We start from the raw sequence: 15,327 nt of genomic DNA, 5'->3' as shown, positions 1-15,327 counted from the left end.
TAGATTCTGGGAAAGGTTTTGAGGATACTCTAGAAATTTAGAATCATCTTAATTTTACAATTCAGCATTTCGGTTGTGACCAGGCTGTATCAGCAAAACAGGATACAGAAAGAAATTCATATCCAAAGCTGAAGTAAACTGTATAATGATGAGAGTTTGAAAAGACTGGCTGTGATCTATATAAAAATTAATACGAAGTCAACCTAAAATAACACTGTGGTAGGAACCAGCATTGTCTCTGCTGTCAGCAGTTACTTTCACATTTAAATGACATATGCATCCATGGTGAACGTTTAGCCTTTTACTTTCTGTCCACCACGCTGTCTATTTAGCTCTTTGACACAGGAATGATTTTTTTACCTGTGTCTGTAGCACTTTACAAAATGGAGATTCTGAACCATAACTGAAGCTCCAGTAAAACACATAAAGAATAATAAGAAATAGCATTGCTTACACTATTGAGACTTTAGTCCCCACATATGCTTTTCCAAGGATCCTAGTCTTAAGTGTAAATTTGTCAAATCTTGGTTCTTTCTGCCATGCTGCTTCTCATCTTTAGCAAGAGGTTCATTACTCTGGTCTGGTGTGTTTATTATCTTTATCTGTGTGGTCTGGATTTACTTGGGATGAAGCTGATTGAATGTCACCCACCTTTTTTAAAGTTGGCAGCAAGGCTTGGAGTATTTGCACTTGCTTGTGCCTGGAGTCAGTGTAGCCAGGACTTTGTTCTAGTCCTATACTATGCTTTGTTATCTTTTCAGCTGGACCTATGCAGAAGTCCTAAATTTATTTGTCCTCTCAGAACAGTAAAGAGTCCAGAAGCCCTGGAATAAGAAATCATAACAGAGACATTTTCTAGTCATGATAAAGGCATAGCTAAGCCTGATTATAACTGGAATTGCAGTTGCAATACCACATTAAAACCAAAGTATGAAAATGAATCACAGGAAGTCCAAGAACAAAGATCAGACCTCTAAACTGTGAAGAAATAAATAGGATTTTGCCACAGGGCATAAACATCAACCTGCACTTTCCTTTGAAAGCTACTGCAGAGATTAAAAAAAGCACAGTCTCCAGGACTCACAATAACTCAGTAGTCAAAAAGGCTTTTCCAATGTACAGTATCCAATGTATAAAATCAGCCAAAATCTCTCTGAAGTGGACTGTGTCTCATCTTTACTGCCAGCTAGCCTTTCAGCCTTTAAAATGTTCAAAATGCATTGCTATGGAGAAAATCACCAAGGCATGAACTGGCATATGAGCTTTTAAAGTTCTGTTCGTTGTTTCCCAGTCCTGAGCGCTGTTTTTCCTTTCCAGAAGGGCAACCTATCTTTATCACTATCTTGTAATAGTCAGCCTTCCATGCCCTTTTCGTCTTTATTTCCCTCTCTCCTCCCACCTTCTTTTCTGCTGAGATATCTTCAAACACAAGACTATGTGTTCAAATAACAACTGTGCCAAAAGTTGCAGAGAAGTACACTGGCTTGCAGATGTGCAGCTTCATAGTGAAATACCAAGTGTTACCGCAATGTCTGCCCAACTGGACATTCATAATTGCCAACTTTGTAGCATAGACTACTGTTTTGCTGATGTACCTTGCAAACACAAAAAGTTGAATTGGAAGATAATTCATTGCATTTTTTTAATTCTAATCATATTGTGGAATTGCAATGACACCCAGCTAATTTTCATAAAGTCTCCATCATACACTGCACAATCCCTCCCAGAGGGATCAATGATACAAAAGAACATGAGCTATACCCCAATTTATAGTGAACATATAGTTCTGAGAATTTCTTCTATGCCTGCAAGAAGTTAGTCATCATGAATTAAAATGCACTGTTCATTTGCATGCAGCTACTATGCACCATCAACTGTCTAGCACTACGTGGCTGAATAAAGCCTACCCATGTAGATAAGTCATTGATAGCATCACTTTCCTGGGAAGAGTCATGCTTGTTTGTGTAGGTATCTGCAATATTGGCCTATGCGAAAAATAATCCTTTTTATACCATTATGTCAGGCCAAAAATTCAGGTAATAGGAATTATTATTTTCTTAGGTCTTGCTAATTTGTAGTGTGTAAGACATTTCTTCATAGTTTCAGAGTATTGGTGGAATACTCTAAACATATGTTATTATGCCACCTGGATCTGTTTTCATGTCTGTAGCCAAGAGATATACCAAAGATGTGTGGCTCCTTACAATATATATCAGTGCAAACATAGATTTATCTCTGAAGTCCCAAGAAGGACTAATCATTAATTTTCCAGCCCATTAATCAAATACATTTGTTTTGTTGAAAGCCTCTTCCCACAATCATTACCTGTTTTAATAAGATGTATAGTGACAATCCTGAAATTTTCCCAGTCTAAGAGAACCTTGCACAGTTTAGGAAAACTTTCAGGTCAGTGAGATTCCAACAAAACGTATTTCCATGAGGATAAGTAGAATTCACTCCAAAATAATTCTGGTGTAAACATTAAAAGTGTCTGTGTTACCCTCACTTTTGAGATGGACAGTGAGATTATTTTCCAAAGGAGTTAACCATCAAATCTGGAGGGTGGAGAGATGATTTGAAATTAATGTATGCAATATACAGTGCTATATAGAGCGCAATTTGTGGCACTGTTTGTGAAATAACATCTTTCAGCATGTTTTCAAATCAGAGGAAAGTCTTTACATTCCATCTAAATTTCATTACCTGAGAGACTGATACATAATAAAGGATCATGTTGAACCAGAAGGAATGATATCAGTTAAATTTAAATCTATGACTTATACTCATCAGAGAAAAATAAGCACAGCAATCAACTGGATTGCATAGATGTGTTATATCGTTCTAATAGCAATTTTTGTCAGCTCTGAATTGGGACAAAACTTGAAGGCAACCTGAAAGAATGCAGTTCAGTTAGTTATATCAGAAAGATCCTAAGTGCATGTTAATTTGAACTGGCTCTAATGGTATTTAGCATAGTTTCACAACAGTTGCACAAATTAGACCTAGATAATTTTTGAATTTCTAGTTCACAAAAATAAAGCAATTCCAAAGTCCTGTACCAAAATTTGTGAGATCATTGTTCATATAAAGTAGCTGGACATACACAAGAGAATTTAATATTCCAGGCTGTTCTATCCTACAGATGACATGAGCCAAGGTCTCCTTTTCCTGTTTTTGATGGGCTGCTCAGGTAAATGATAAAGATCTAATGAATTAGAGTAAAGACTAATAGCTAACAGATGTACAGACACTATCCACTCTATTAATTAATGCTGCTGTACATTATGTGGAACTAATGCAAATTACTGTATGCGGAATGTTTACAGATTGGAATTGTGCTTAGCAACTCAGTGACCACCTCAGCAGAAGTATTTCCAATATATTAGGAAAAGTGCTGTGAAGGAACTAGTAGGGTACAATCACTGTGGCATTTATTCATGACCTTCAGGTTCTAATTAGCTTTCCTTGCTTATGAACTTTTTTCTTCTGTTTGAGTCAGTTAAGGCTGCATTTTATCATTATTTTTAAAAAGGTAAGATAATATTGAATTTTCCTACAGTTAAAAAATGTTAAACACAGAAAATTAATATTGCTGATGAAATGGTCTTCTAAAAAAGACATATAAACTGTGGCACTTTTAAAACTCATACTCTGGTGCCAATGTATCATTCATTATATGTCATGTTTTTCAGGCTGCTAAAAATTATTTTTTCATTCACTCCTCAAAAAGGATGATTTGTCAAAATATTAGAGGGAATTGTTTCTTTTGATATTCAAATTAGTTCAGACCCAAACTAACATTTAAAGGGAACTCAACAATGAATTGCAAATTACAACTGAAATGAGTCTTGTATGGTTGATAGTTAAGTCAACAACCAGTTGTCTCTTTTACATAAATGCTACGCATACTGGAGTAGAAATCTTTTCATTTTTTTTTCATAATACAAAAGTATGTTTTAACAAATTAATTGTTGAGTTTGGCCAGTGTTTAACAATTGCCTGTATCCAGCTCAAACACCTGAGCTGATTCTTAAGATGAAGAAAAGAGAAATATCAGTAGTTAAAAGAGGAACAGTGAGCAAAACAAGTGCACTTCACCTGAAAAACAGAAGGTAGGTATAGTATGCACAAGACAGTGAGAAGTGATAGAATCAATAGCAGAAATCAATACAAATTTGGTGTATGCTTGTGTTTATACCATACACATGTTATCACTGGAACAGGTGTCATGATATTTAGACACTGTGTGTAAGCAGTGCCATTTATAATGCCTTTGGTAAAAAAGATTTTCACATCTAATAACCAAAGCCAGCAAGCTAAGCAGAGTTATTATTTTTTTCCTGATTAAAAATATATACCCATTGAAAGACTCTTTGCTTACCTGCTATTTAAGGGAGTTAAAGTCTGTTTTTATGTGCTTTTAAGTGTGAAATCAGTTTATTTTATTCTTAGCATAAACAGAGACATGTCTGCCCAGTAGTATTCATGAGCAACTTGTAAGCAGTAAAAAAAATGCTTTCCTATTTTGCAATAAGGCGTTTATTCCATTTTGTATATCAGTTATAGAATTAAGTTTGGTCATTAAAACTACCACTGAGTCATTTGTATTAAATACAGTATTTTAATAATGATATTTTTTTAGTCTTGAAAAAGCTAGTTTATTGGAGACTTCCAGTCTAAATTCAGTGTTTCTCAGTAATATTGGGGTACTATGAACTGAAAAAAAAGCAAACAAAACCCATAGTAGTAATCTGCTACAATGTCATACCTGCTACAGTGTTTATAATTCCACCTGATCTCTGGTAAGCAGTGTGTTAAATTTTTATTTAACATAGTCAGGTACTCCTGAAGCCTTTGCCAGGATTGCAGAAGGGAACAACCACTTGAGGTTGGGGCTGCCTGCAATCAAGTCATTAGCTTAACTGAATAGCAGAAGTTCTGGGATGAGAATATTTATGAACCTAATTGACAGCCTGCACTGGTTTACCATAGGAAAGGGAAGGAGATAATCTAACAGGGGAAAACGCTACCCTTAAAATGGAACTATTAGAGCAATGAAATGACTTGGTTTGCATATTTTCAATTTTCTTGAATTTATGGTTGCTTTGCTAGGAGAAATTTAACCACTGGCTGTTGAGGAAATGTTATTTTATTTTTAAAATTGTGTTGTGTCAGCATCCAAGATTTCCTTGTAGTGCATTGTTTAACATCTCTACATTCTTGTTTTAAACATGATAAACTGCCTTTCACACCTGACCTAACAATAGTCTTGATGCAGATTCTCTTTACTCCTCAAATGTCTTGTCAGCATGTTCAACGTAAGAGATTTCAAAATGTCTGTAATTAGGGTCAGTTCAGGATCCTAAACAAGTTTTAACGTTGTTCTACCAAAGCTTCCTGTGCTCTGGTTTCTTGTCCATAAAATGAAACTAGTGACACATTATTTCCCATCAGGACAGTTCTGAAAATATGTGAACATATACTGTAAGAGTATTCAAAATAAATTTTTGCATTAGCTGGGTAAGTCTTCTGTTCATCTGTAATATTTATTAGCATTTATAATAACTAACTACTCCTTAAGCGCTTTGAGAGTCTTAGATGAAAACATTATTATTAATAGGTCTCATTTGCAGTTTTTCTGCTGTTATACAGATATTTTGACCGGCTCAGATATGGCATAAAACCTTGCATACTTAACATTCGTTGTCATCTGATTTCCTTGACTGTAAAGGTCATCATCAGCATAAACTAAACCATAAGTAACTAAGATTTGAAGCTGAGTAAGTAGAATTGATTGATAGTTAAAGAGCTTAAAATAGCCTACTGTAGCTTCTGGTAGGTGTGTAACTAGCATACACAGAATTTCCTCTGCTCTACTCCTCAGCTGAACCCAAACTAATCCCTTTTTGACACAATCATTTGATCAAAAACTGAGCAGCTGAAATGAAAGTAATTTTTCAAAAGAGGACATTATAACTGTGTGAGAAATCAGCATTTGAGCTTTGGTTGACTATTTTAAAATATTTCAGTCAGATTGCTTCTCAAAACTGCTAGATTTAAACAAACAATAAAACTAACTTTTCCATTTGACATTTCTCTTAGTGTCCATTTACTAAGGAGGTTAATCTTTACCTATATTAGGAAAGAAATTGCTTCCCTAGGGGTGCCACATTCCTCTCCATAGTGTATCCCTTTGTCCCAAAGAAAGTGTGGAGCTGCAGGGTTTTTTTTATTCAAACCCATGACTTTCACATATTTGAGCAATTGTTTGTGCATTGCAGAATTCTTCCAGAACTTGTATGTCATCATAGAGCCATTCACACAGCTTTTTGAGCAGTGACTGCACACAGGGAAATAGGAGCATCCTTCCTTTACAGGAAAGTTAGTGTTCAGTTCTCTGTGGGTTTGAGGTCTTCCATGCTGCTCCCTACTCATTTTCTCCAGCATTCTTCCAGTCTGTTCATTAATGGCAGTGGCATACATACGGCTATAGAAGGATATAGATGTTGGCAGGACAGAAGGGAACAATATAAATTGCAGCAATTTAATTTCCAGTGAACACAGAACCTTCTGAAGAAACCAGTGATCTCCTCTATGACTGCAGCTGTAGGTTTTCATGAGCTCTCACCCTCCCCAACTTTAATGGAAGTGAGGGACTCCCTTTCCTGTCTCTTAGATGCATATAAAGGCGGCACCTCATAGGAGCCTTCTGGCTCATATGAGCAAAACTGGGAGGGATGAAGATGGATTTGGATGTGTATCTTCCACTAACTCATTCATTTTGAAAAATTTTAGCTGCTGCTCCTTGCCAAAACACCTTACTGCACTGAGATTGAATTATCTATTTAGTCATAGAATCATAGAACCATAGAATCATTTAGGTTGGAAAAGACCTTTCAGATCATCAAGTCCAACCGTTAACCTAGCACTGCCAAGTCCACCACTAAACCATGTCCCTAAGCACCACATCTACACATCTTTTAAATACCTCCAGGGATGGGGACTCAACCACTCCCCCAGGCAGCCTGTTCCAGTGCTTAATAATCCTTTTGGTGAAGATCCTCTACCTGGGCGCACCTCCCACAGGGGTGCTTACTGCTGCTGGCTGATACTGGCATAGTCAAAATTCTTTGGCCAACATTTTCACAGATTTTTAAAGAGAGCTGACACACATCAGCACTTTCTACAGTTAGTTAGTTTAGCAGCTGCTGTAGGGAAACTGAACAGCCAGAACTGGTACAGGTGTTGATAAGACATTTTTTTCCATTTCATACTGCAGAGGATTTTGAGCACTCCTTCTCTGTCACCTCTTGGTTTGCTCTTGCTATTAAAGAACTTTGATGATATGTTCCATTTGATACGAATCTGGTTGTAAGGAACAATCAATAAACATATTCAAGGCTGACGGGGTGAGTAGCATGGAAATTAGAGTAAGTTGGTAAGTGGTGAGGGGTGAATAGGAGAGGGAGTGGTAGTTATGGAACCAGAACTCTGAGTCTGATACAGTGGAAAATGGTAAGCCAGAAAGGTGTGCAAAGAGGGTTTGATCATTTACATCAGAGCTCCAGGCTAGGTGGTGATAGCAGGTGTGTTTTGAGTTGGGCTGAAGAAGGAACAATTTCTGCCAAGGAGACTAGAACTGAATTGATTGTTGTCAAAATGGAAGATTATAATGAGGCTGATATGTTGCAATTCTGTTAGTCAATAAGAGAAAACCACACCATGTTAGAAAGTTTGGGGACAATGGGATTGGTTTTGCTTTCTCCCTTTTAAAATTTTATTTTATACAGTGTATCCACTTTCTTCTTTACTGGCTGTGTGTATCTTCCACAGGTTTTTCACTCTAATTATTTCCCCTTCTTGTAGTTGCTTTTTATGTATAGTAGAAGTATTCAGTCACAATGTAGTAAATCTATTTTTGTATGCGTTTAGAAACAATGCACATTATTTATTTTCCAAACTATATAATAGTTTATGAGAATGAGGACCTACTACTGTGATTGCTGCTTTTCCTGTTTCATTAGCCCACAAAAAGCTCAATTTCTAACAAAATCTAAATCCATTCCAAAATCAATGTAATGTCTAATATTAATGAATTTTTGTAATGCTCTTAAATAAGATATGGTATATGATCTTTTGTTAAGTATATGCATGATTTCTATGGAAGAAGACTGCAAAATGTTTCTAGGAAATTATTGGGGGGGTTGTTTGTGAGGTTTTTTTTTATTAAGCATCCCTAATCAGTTCAGTTCGTCTTCATCTGTAGGTAAACATGTACTTTCATAAAATAATATGCCTGTTTTATTTCTTACTGTTCAAACTAATTATGTTTTATATCACTCTACTCTTCTGTCAAATATTGTTTGTTTTTTATTTTGGTTCATCAGTCACACATTTAACTTATGAATGTGCACCCTGAGTTATGTTTTTAAAGAAGATTCGTTCTCCTCCTGACTGTACTGCAGAGAAATATGAACTCCTAGGCTAACACTAGCTTGTGTGCTGAAATTGCTATTTATTCAGTGAATACACCATACAGACTTATTCTTTCAGATGTTTTGAGTGAATCGTGGCTCAAACAATTTTCCGTTATTTCATGTGTAGAATTCCAATATGAAGTTCATGAGAGACTGTAGAATTCTTGTGTTGAAATTTCAAAGGAGAACTTTTACGCTAATATTTTTATTATCATTATTATCTGTGTGACAGTACAACATACACATATTATTAATAACCATCCTTTGCTCTCTTAGAAATATGATACAAGTTTGAGTGCCGCGAGCATCAAAGGTTGCATGTAAAGCTACATACATTAATGAACTCCAAGCACAGAATTTTATTCATTACTTACTTTTTTTTTTTTTTTTTGCCAAAGGCAAATTAAAATTGCAAGTGAAGGAATGTTAGAACAACTTCTTTCTGTTCTTATATCCACACTCTCCTTTCTCCTTTAAGGCAAATTCACTCCCTCTGAATTTACATAAAGGACACAGGATCCAGGCTTCTCCTTCCTTAGATTAATAAGATTCACTTTGGCCAAATCAACACTGATTCTTTTTTTGTTTTTTCTCTCAAAAGGGGAGTAAGCGAGGTGGTTAGTATGAGACAAGTTAGACTTAGAAATGCCAGTCATATGATGCTTGCTTTCCTTCCCCATATGCAATTTCTACCACAGGGAATAAATGACTGACACACCATCCCCTGCCATCATAACAATGTGTCACCCAAGACCATTATTTTTCAAACATTAGTGGCATCCCTCCGACTGGCCTTAAGGTTGCAGACATATTTTTTAATCATTACGTTGCCCGTTGCAGGAAGCTGAAGCCACACCATTTAATGTGTGCTCATGATAAATTTCACCTTCTTGTGTAATACAATGGAAGCTAATGAAGTACAGCACAATTGCAGTGTATTAGACAGCAGTAGAACAAGGCAGGAGAATACCCACTTATTGACATTACCAAACATATCTTAAATGCATTGACTTTCAAATCAGCTCATATTCAATTATTAAAAAGGGGCCAGGGGAGCATACTGCTGGCTTCATAAGGAAGAAGATTATGACAGTTCATTTGTTATTAATTAACTGACAGTCTCATTGCTTAATGTCTTTACATTTAATGAATACTTCTGTACCCAATGACTTACTTCTATCCATTTTATTTTTCATCAACATGTAAAATATGACATTTTATTTCTTCTGTCCACACATATGAGGGGAGTTAAATGGTCATGTTTTAGCAATTGGTATTAAGACATTTCCAATATCAATTAAGATATTTACAACATAAAATGTTTTTGGAATTAGTAAATATTTTTTTTAAAATGCAGTTAGACATCAGAGTAAAATACATCTCCGTTTTTTTTACTATAGATGAAATTTAGGTGTTAATCCTGTCTTAAGCAAACCACAGGTTTCCTGAATATAAACTTGCGGGGAAGGGGGGGATGGATGGACCCCACAAGGAAAACAAGAGGCTGTGACGGAAGTGCCCAGAACAGAATGAGTTTGACAAGAACGATTAAGAGACAAAGCTGTTTATTCTTCCATAAATTATTGCTTTACTGTAATTTTTACTCACTGCAATTAGAAGTACATATTTTTTGCTGCTGCTGTATACCACATCCTTCCAATTCACAAGCAACACACTATTGTTCTTAAAGTATCTTGAAACAAGGAAGGCTAAAAAGCTTATATAATTGGGAATGTAATGCCTTGCTTATGAGCGTTAATTTCATTACCAGAACACCTATTGATTTTTATTAAGGCAGATTTTTCGGGAGGTGCAAGAAAAACTATAGCCACTCCTATACATGTGACCCAATAAATGTCCTCAGGGCAATGTGACACAGCAGCAACTATGACTGTTGTATCCACACTGCAGATATACTTCTTATTTTTTGTTACTAATAGATTTTTTTCAGATCCCCTGATACTATGGAATACTATGAACAAAAATAGAATTGTCCTGCATCAGGGCCTATATTTGTTAATTCTCATAGGCTGAGGTCAGTCCTGGTGCCAGTATCCAGGTTACTGGGAGGGAAGGAGGGAAGGAACAGGTTCAGGCTGGGGCTACCAGTGATTCAATACATACTATAAAATAGTATTTTGCTTTAAAAAAAAAAACAAAAACACCTCATTATGTTGATAACTGTAGGTGCTGCCTCTTACAAAATCTGTGATGTGCTGAGTCACAGATACCACCTTTCAGCACATAACTATAATTTGCCTTAAGTAGACAAAAATGAAAATACTTCAGATTAATAGCTTCTCTCAAAAAGGTTTTCCTCATTACATTTTACTCCTGTTTATCTTAGCAAACTTGTATATGGGGTGGTCAAAGGAAATCTAGAGAACCTGAGAGGATAGATGGAGCAATAATGAGCCTCCAGGGCTGGTAACTTTACATGGTAATTTCTTAACCAAAGTCACAGGATCTGTTCCAGCAGCTGGAATAGATCGTCTGACTGTAGTCACAGCGTGACTATAGTATTTTGCTACTGCTGAAAAAGGCAGTCACTTTCTCACCTGCTGTCCTGGCTGAGGGGTCCTAGTGAATCTAGCAACAAAAAAGAATGGTTGGTATTTCTGCTGGGTTTGTGAGCTGAATCAGCCTACAAACATCTGAGATGGATAGAGAAAGTCACAGGAAGAAATGCTTCCGGGACCCATGGAAGAAAACCAGCACATGTTCAGCCAAATCTAGGGCCCCAAAATATAAAATAATTAAGTACAAGAAAATATTGGATTTTTTAGCATTGTGCATGTGCAAAAAAATGGAAATCCTGCCTAACGTGAAATTAAAATGCACCCAGGATAGGAGATTATTTTAACAGGGAAAGGAGGAGGAGGAAGATTCAAAGAATGTCAAAAGGTTAGCAATTAGGCTAAGGAGGGTTATTTCCATAGAATTTCTCTCTACTCATTTGTAAGAAAAAGGCTTCTTTAGAAGTCGGTTCCAAACAAGAACCTGATTTTAGGTATTTTGATTCACCTCAGGAGGAAACTAATCTCTCTGTGTACTATAAAGGTTGAAGAGACTAAGAGACTAACCTTAGGCTAATGTTAGCCTTTGTTTTTGCCTTCCAGTGACTTCAACAATATGCAAATCAAATTCTAATGAGTGAAAATGCTAAGAAGGAATCTAATTCAGTGCAAAATTCAGCTTTGGTAGTTTTAAGGAGATTCTAGATTTCAGAAAATTATTCAGAAACCTAAAAATAGTGTAGAAAAGATTTGCATGCGGTAGAAGAAACTTGTATTTGTTGGCATTGATTTCCCCCCCCCCCCCCTCAACACACACACATTTCCCTGGAGGACAATTTGGGAATGTTTATAACGAGGCAAAAAGTTATCAGCAACTGGAAGACAAAAGGGGTAATTTCAGCCAGTAGACACTAAAATGTCGGAAAGCACATCTATTTGTTCTAGGGCTGGATTTGACCTAAAATCTCCTACATTCTAGGAGGACTTTTTTCATTTTATATTTTAATTTCCTAAAATATTACTATTCTTCTCACATGTGGTTATGTACATCACTAATATAACTGCTGTGTCTTTTTTTACTTCACTGACATTTTGCTTACATTACACAGCCTTTGTGCTGTGGTACTATGTCTCCTGATAATCCATTGATTATGTTTGTGTAACAGTTCAGCCTGATACAGTTTTGTCAAAAATGAAGTAGCATGTGTACAAACTATTACCCCAAATTTCCAAACAGAAATTCAGAATTGACATATCAGCAAACTCTGCACATTTTGAAAATGTGAGAGATGTCATGATAGAATTCAGATCTGGGTGAGTTTTAAACATTCTTCCTCAAAAAGTGAGTATACAGATCTATCTAGCTCAAAATAAGTATCATGCTCTATTATCTGTAACCTGTAAACATCTCAGAGTTCCTAGCATCAGTATTGGTTAGATTACTAAGTTTGATTTTAGGTGGTTTTTTATTTAGAAATCTCTGCTGTGCAAATGTATTCTTTAACTATGATGGAACAAACAACTTCAATATATTCTTAAAATAAGTAAATTAATACTTAATTCTAAAGCTAGAACTCTAGAATGAAACATTCAAAAATACATTTTCCACAAAAGTTTCAGGATGAGTTTATATGCTGGTATATTAGAAACAAATATTTTTTAGGGGAGTTTGGCAGACAGGAGAAGGAAATCCATTACTATTTCTGACAATACAGAAATGAGAATAAGACAAAACAGAAAGCAAAATGTTAAATGTATCTTTGAAGGTAAGGCTAAACTCTTTTTTCCTCTTCGATTATGATTTCTAAAGAAATAAAAATGGCGGTAATGTCTTCTGCCACGGTTCAGGAATCTGTAGCTTATACTATGTCAATTCAGATTTAGCTTTCCCTATTTTTTTTGTAACAGCCTACTCATGAGGAAGAGATAATATTTTTTTTTGCTTTCTCAAAAGAAGGAAAACTTTCAGTCAGCTGGGAAAAAAAGGGTATAATTTATTTAAAAAATCCATCTACTTCTGTTTTAACATGAACTTTTTCAGCCATAACTAATATTTCAGTCAAAATATTTTTCATAATGACTGAATATTTGATTCTTTCTTACCAAGGGCCATATCTTCTTCTTATATAAACTGACATCATTCCATTGATGCTAAATTGTCATCAAACCACTGTATCAGGTAAAGATCAAAAAATGTTGTATATTCCTGGCAAAAATGTCATTCCCCATATGGTATGATTTTTTAAAAAAAAACTTACTTCAATAGCTTTTTAAGTTTTTAGAAGTTTAAGGTCTTTAAAGAAGCCATAAAATAGGAAGATGATAGGATAGTAGACTTTCTGAACTTTAATTACAGAACAAACATCCACTTGCAATAATTCTTATAGAAGACTTCAAACTGTAACTTGTACACCAGAATTTTAAGTGCTAAGTTTATTTCCTTTCTTTACAGAATATCTTCTATAAATACAAATCAACCTGTTTCCTTGACTCACTATCAGGAAAGTAATGAATCATTTCATATAGTGATGTGCTGAAGATGGTATGAATATTTAAAAAGATATACAATCTAACTCTAGATATACAATCTAACTCTAAATAGAATATCTACGCCTGGAATTCCAAAAGCTGCTAGAGATTTTTGAGTTCTTACAAAAGTGTAAGTGAAAATATCTAAGTTGTCAAGCTGAAAGTGAGGACATGAAAGGACTGAGAGATAAATTCTTCCTATCCGTTCCTGTACACTATTCCTTCTTGTTTTAACACAAGTTTTGTGTCAAGAGTTTGACACAAATTTTAAATCATAACTTATTTTCACTTGTCAGAAGAATATTAAAGTATAAATGTCTATGAACATTAATTCACACATCACTGTGTGTGTAAACTTCATTACTAAAAACTTGCTGCTTTTCAAATTTATGTTCACTTTTGTTTAAATAAAATTCTGTGATTTCATCTTGTCTGCTTTAGGTTAGAGCATTGCCTTGTACAAAATTAACATGTCGAATTGCATAAATATTTATTCATAGATGATGCTCCATCTAACTCAGTAGAATCACTTATTTTGTAAAGTGTTGTGGCGTCAGACTTGGGTCTCTCCTTACTAGTAAAAATGTAAATTTGTTTAAAAGAATATCTTACAAGAAGCAAAATACTTTCTAGCCAGACAGAAGCACCAAAGTGTCTGTTTTCTTATTTCTTATTATTCTTTTGGTCTTATATCTTTAATATTGCTTCTCAATTCAAGAAACAATTTCGAGTGAAACTCTGCTAATGCAAAAATCTCTTTCTTAATTTCCCTGTGTATCTTTGAGCATGAGCAGTAGGCAGGATCTGACTTTAAATTTCTTCCATTTCTGTTTACAGCCAAGAATAGGAAAGACTGCTCAGATTTGCATTTTACTTGTTAAATCAGGGATGAATCCAGAATTTGAGGTTACAGTATTTTCCAGGGTTTTTATTAAGTTAACGTGCATCTTCCAGGTAATACGCAAATGTTCCAGAGATCTCACATGAAAAGGGGAAAAACATGGGCTAAGTAGCCTTTAACACTTATGTTTCTGCTAACCAGGAGACCAGGGTCATAGTTCCTCCCAAAGATTCTTGAATAATCAATTAGCCTAAACAGTATCTCCCAGAAGATGCAATCATAGAAAGGATCATGTAACTTCACCCTTGCATCTATCAAGCCATGTTTGCTGTGACCTAGTCAGATTACAACCCAGAGCAGTAAGGAATGTGACACTGTGGCATGAGAAGAATGTGGCACATCACCCATGTGTGATAACCCAGCCCAGCTTCCTCCCTGCCTGTTGAACACATGGGTGGCCTGTTTACAAAATGAACCTAAATGAGCTACAGCATCTTTGTTTACTTTGCTATTATTCACACCATTTTATTGCACTTCATACTATTCATCATTTCAGACCACCGTGGATGAACGTATTTATTTGTATATGACTGAAAATAAGTGTGCAAAAATTAACAAGTATGATCCGGAATGAAGAGGAGTATTAAAATCCTGTACATTTAATTTTCAATCTGGCAACGCATTTCCAAGGTCTGGATAGTGGATGTTCCAGCAGTGACTTGGGAAACTGTTTCTTCAGGTAATGAATTTACCCATATGCTTATAATCATTTGAAGTAAACATTGCATAATGAACATAAGCATTGGCTTAATGCACACGATCAAGTATATTTCCTAAACTAGGATGGATTGAAACATGTGAACTGATCTCCTGAAGGAGGGGCCCCTACTTGGTCTAAAAACCAAGTATTTTGATAGCTTTCTGTTTTGACTCCTGGACCTTAATTTGAATTCAAAGATTTAAG

The 15,327-nt window shown here is 35.4% G+C and overlaps 1 protein-coding gene across 3 annotated transcripts in view; it reads left to right on the top strand.

Annotated features, from left to right (window-relative positions):
• Positions 1-15,327, top strand: part of PACRG (parkin coregulated) — a 259,421-nt gene that overhangs the window by 218,436 nt on the left and 25,658 nt on the right. Inside the window, exon 6 of one of the 3 annotated variants that reach the window (XM_087777118.1) lies at positions 14,920-15,032. The exons of the other annotated variants lie outside the window; for them this stretch is intronic. Within the exon in view, the coding sequence (XP_087633244.1) occupies positions 14,920-14,933 (14 nt within the window). The 3' untranslated portion in view covers positions 14,934-15,032. Of the gene's footprint in view, positions 1-14,919; positions 15,033-15,327 lie in introns of those variants that run through there. 3 annotated transcript variants of the gene reach the window in all.

This window comes from Nipponia nippon, unplaced genomic scaffold (assembly GCF_047370975.1).
Source record: "Nipponia nippon isolate SJK-2023a ecotype South Korea unplaced genomic scaffold, ASM4737097v1 scaffold_4, whole genome shotgun sequence".
In the NCBI taxonomy this organism is placed as follows: Eukaryota; Metazoa; Chordata; class Aves; order Pelecaniformes; family Threskiornithidae; genus Nipponia; species Nipponia nippon.
The sequence above is the reverse complement of the archived record's forward strand: the minus strand, read 5'-3'. Positions and strand labels throughout refer to the sequence as shown.